Source organism: Octodon degus, unplaced genomic scaffold (genome assembly GCF_000260255.1).
Source record: "Octodon degus isolate 3935 unplaced genomic scaffold, OctDeg1.0 scaffold00019, whole genome shotgun sequence".
NCBI lineage: Eukaryota > Metazoa > Chordata > Mammalia > Rodentia > Octodontidae > Octodon > Octodon degus.
In genome coordinates, this window is record NW_004524595.1 from 7,412,167 (window position 1) to 7,415,315 (window position 3,149).

The window sequence follows — 3,149 nt, forward strand, 5'->3', positions numbered from 1 at the left end:
AACGATTTACTTTGTATTTGCATTTATTAGGTATTACAAGTAATCTACAGGTGATTTAAAGTACATGGGAGTCTGGGGCAGGCTATGTGCAAATACTGTGGCATCTGATATACAGGCCCAGAGGGACTGTACAGGAGGGAGGAGGCCAGTAGCGGGGTCAATGAAACCAAAGGATTACACAAAACAAAACTAAATTAACAACAACAAAAAAAAATCCACAGCAAATGAACAGTGGGGTCAGGCGTCGTGGCACACACCTGTAATCCCAGCACTTGAGAGGCCCAGGCAAGAAGATTGCCGCAAATTTGAACCAACCTGGACTACACAGCGAGACTCTGTCTCAAAAAAGACAAACCAAAACAAAAGCGGACCGTGGTTTACTTGGGATTTTGGCAGCCAGGGGCCATGATAACCTATACACTGCAGACAGAAAATCCGCCTCGGAAAGCCAATACACTTCTATCACTAGGTACAAATGCAACAAACGCCTCCTGCCCCGGAGCCTGAAAACTAGACTGTGTGGCCCACGAGGCGTCACCGCGGCCAAGGAAACAAGCCGCCAGGTCTTGGCCCAGACTGTAGACCCGGCGCAGCGATAACCCGAGACCTGGTAACAGCAGTAGCGCCTCCAGCGTCGATGACGTCACCGCTCGCGGGGAGCATCGCGAGACTTCCTATTCCGGTCCCCCAGCGGCTGCTTCCCACCCGCCCGCGTCCGCTGCTAGGGAGCGGCGGGGATGGCGAGTCGCGCAGCGCGGGTGGTGACGAGAGCAGCGGCTCCGCCATTGGGCGAGGAGGCCTGAGGGACAGGCCGGCTTGGCGCACAAGGAGAGACCGAGGCGGGTAGCCCCGAGAGAGTGAGGGCCATGGAGGCCAACGTGCCGAAGCGGAAGGAGCCTAGCAAGGCTCTCCGCATCAAAGTCATCTCCATGGGCAACGCTGAAGTGGGGAAAGTGAGTAGAGCGTGCCGGGAGGGGTGGGACCTCCGCGCGACGGGGCGGCGAGCCCATTGGCTGAGAGGGCGGCCACTCAAGAGCGGGTCCGGCCTCTTCTCCGTCCTCCCGCCTGGCCCCCCCCCCCCAGCTGGCCAGCGCTTGCAAGGGTGTTGCGGCCCCGCGAGGAGCACCGGCCTGACCTCTTTGACCTTTGGGTTATCCCCTGTCTACCGACTTCTTGCCCTCTAAATGGTGCCTGGGGTGACCTCCAACCTTGAATGCTACCCCAGAGAGTAAGGGGGCCTAGGTCCTTAGTTCGGATGGTCTGGTCAGATACCAGATCTGTGTTCTGTCTGAATGACCTGTCTTGGACCTGGACAGGGGAATAAAAGTTGTGCTTGGGAATCGATGGAGCTTAAAGGGGGTGCGTGTGAGGGGTAGGCAGATTTACTGGGCATTCCGGAATGTCCCCCTTGCGAGAGCATAAATGAAGCCGACTTGTTTCACAGAGAAGGTGGCAGCGTGGCCTGGATCCTGCCGATTATTTTGTTTGTTCGTTCATTCATTCATTCATTCAAAATCTGTAGAGTGTCACTACATCTGTTTTCTCAAAGCAGGCTCAGTTCTGCCACCCACCTCTCTGCTACTTCCATGGGATGTCAGGTATGCCTGGCGAGAGGTCAGAGGGGAGCTCAGGCTTTTTCCCAGTGAATTCCAGGGCTGACTCCTCTGCCCTGGTTGTCTTTCCTGGGCTAGTGAAAAGTGTTAGCCAAAAGCTGCCCAAGGTCATCGAATCAGTGACAGAACTGGAACCAGCACCATCATTTGCCACGACTGAATGTTAGGAGAATTGGTCTGAATTGGAGAGCTGTGAATGTGAGTTTTTAGGCCAGTGTCCTGCGCTCAGAACACTGCAGGAAACGTGGGTTAGTTTTTTTTTGTTTGTTTGTTTGTTTTTTTTTCTATTAGCATGATGTTGCACTATTTATGTGTCTTTGTATGGGAGGCATTAACAGATGTTCATTGAATGTTGGTAATTATTGAAAAACAATTATATGTCAGGAATTAAAAAGGGGGGATAGGCTTTTTAGACTTAGATTATATACTAACCTGGCAAAGTGATCATATATCACTTGTGATTTTACTCTACATAATGGTACAAGAACTGAAATATCCCCAAATGTCACACATTTATTTAATATTATTCTAGGTTTCTTAGCCAATGCAGTTTGAGAAGAGAAAGAAAATATTTACAACAGCAACCAAAAGAAAGTGTCTCAGCTTATTTAATAAAAAATAACCATTTGAAAACTCCAAAAGGAACATACAGTTATAATATTTGTGCAAACGGAAAGATACTCTCCCCCTACATAAAAGCCCTCAATATTATTCAGATCAGTTATTTAAAATAATCTACAAATGTTAATTTATTTCCAGTTAAAACGCCAGTCACATTTCTTTTTCAGAACATAAGAAAATCACTGAAGTCCTTATGAAAAGCTGGGTATGGTGATACATGCCTCTAATCCCAGCACTGAGGAGGCGGAGGCAGGAGGATCACAGAATTCCAAGTTAGCCTGGGCTATAAAATGAATTCAAGACTAGCGTAAACTAAGTAATGAATCCCTGTCTCACCTCCCCAAAAAAGTCCTTATGAAAGCTAAAGATGATACAGCAATTAACCAGTAGGAAGAATGTATGCAATGTGTTAATTATTGAAACTGTCCTACCAATTTGATTTGAAACTATCTCATTGCTATTTGTTTATCAATAAAATTATGGAAAAATTAAAAAAAAAAAGAAAGTTAAAGATGAGAACAACCAAGAATATTGTGAAAAGAGAAATGAGACTAACTCCACTCCCTCCCCCCCACCCCCCACTCCTGGTACCAGGGATTGAACTCAGGACCTTGCACTTGCCAGACAAGTGCTTATTCTACTGAGCTGTCTCCCTGGCCCTCCACCTTTTTCTTTTTCTTTTTTCTTTTTTGTATTTTTAGGGAAGGGTCTACAGGGTGTTCAGGGTCTCACTACTAGATCAGACTGTAGTGATCCTCCTGTTTACAGCCTCCCAAGATCTGGGATTACAGGTGCACTCCACCACACCCAGTCTGGGGATGGGGCTGGCATGGCAAGCTGGGGGAATGAACCCTGAGCCCCTTTGCCTGATTGCAGGCGCTTTAGTCCACTGAGCTATTTGGCTGGCCCGCCATT

The 3,149-nt window shown here is 48.1% G+C and overlaps 1 protein-coding gene across 1 annotated transcript in view; it reads left to right on the forward strand.

Moving 5' to 3' along the window:
- The first annotated feature begins 724 nt into the window (after positions 1–724).
- The window catches only part of Dnajc27 (DnaJ heat shock protein family (Hsp40) member C27), a 45,352-nt gene continuing 42,927 nt past the window's right edge, over positions 725–3,149 (forward strand). The window contains exon 1 of the mRNA XM_004627447.2: positions 725–953. Within this exon, the coding sequence (XP_004627504.1) occupies positions 867–953 (87 nt within the window). The 5' untranslated portion in view covers positions 725–866. The remainder of the gene's footprint in view (positions 954–3,149) is intronic.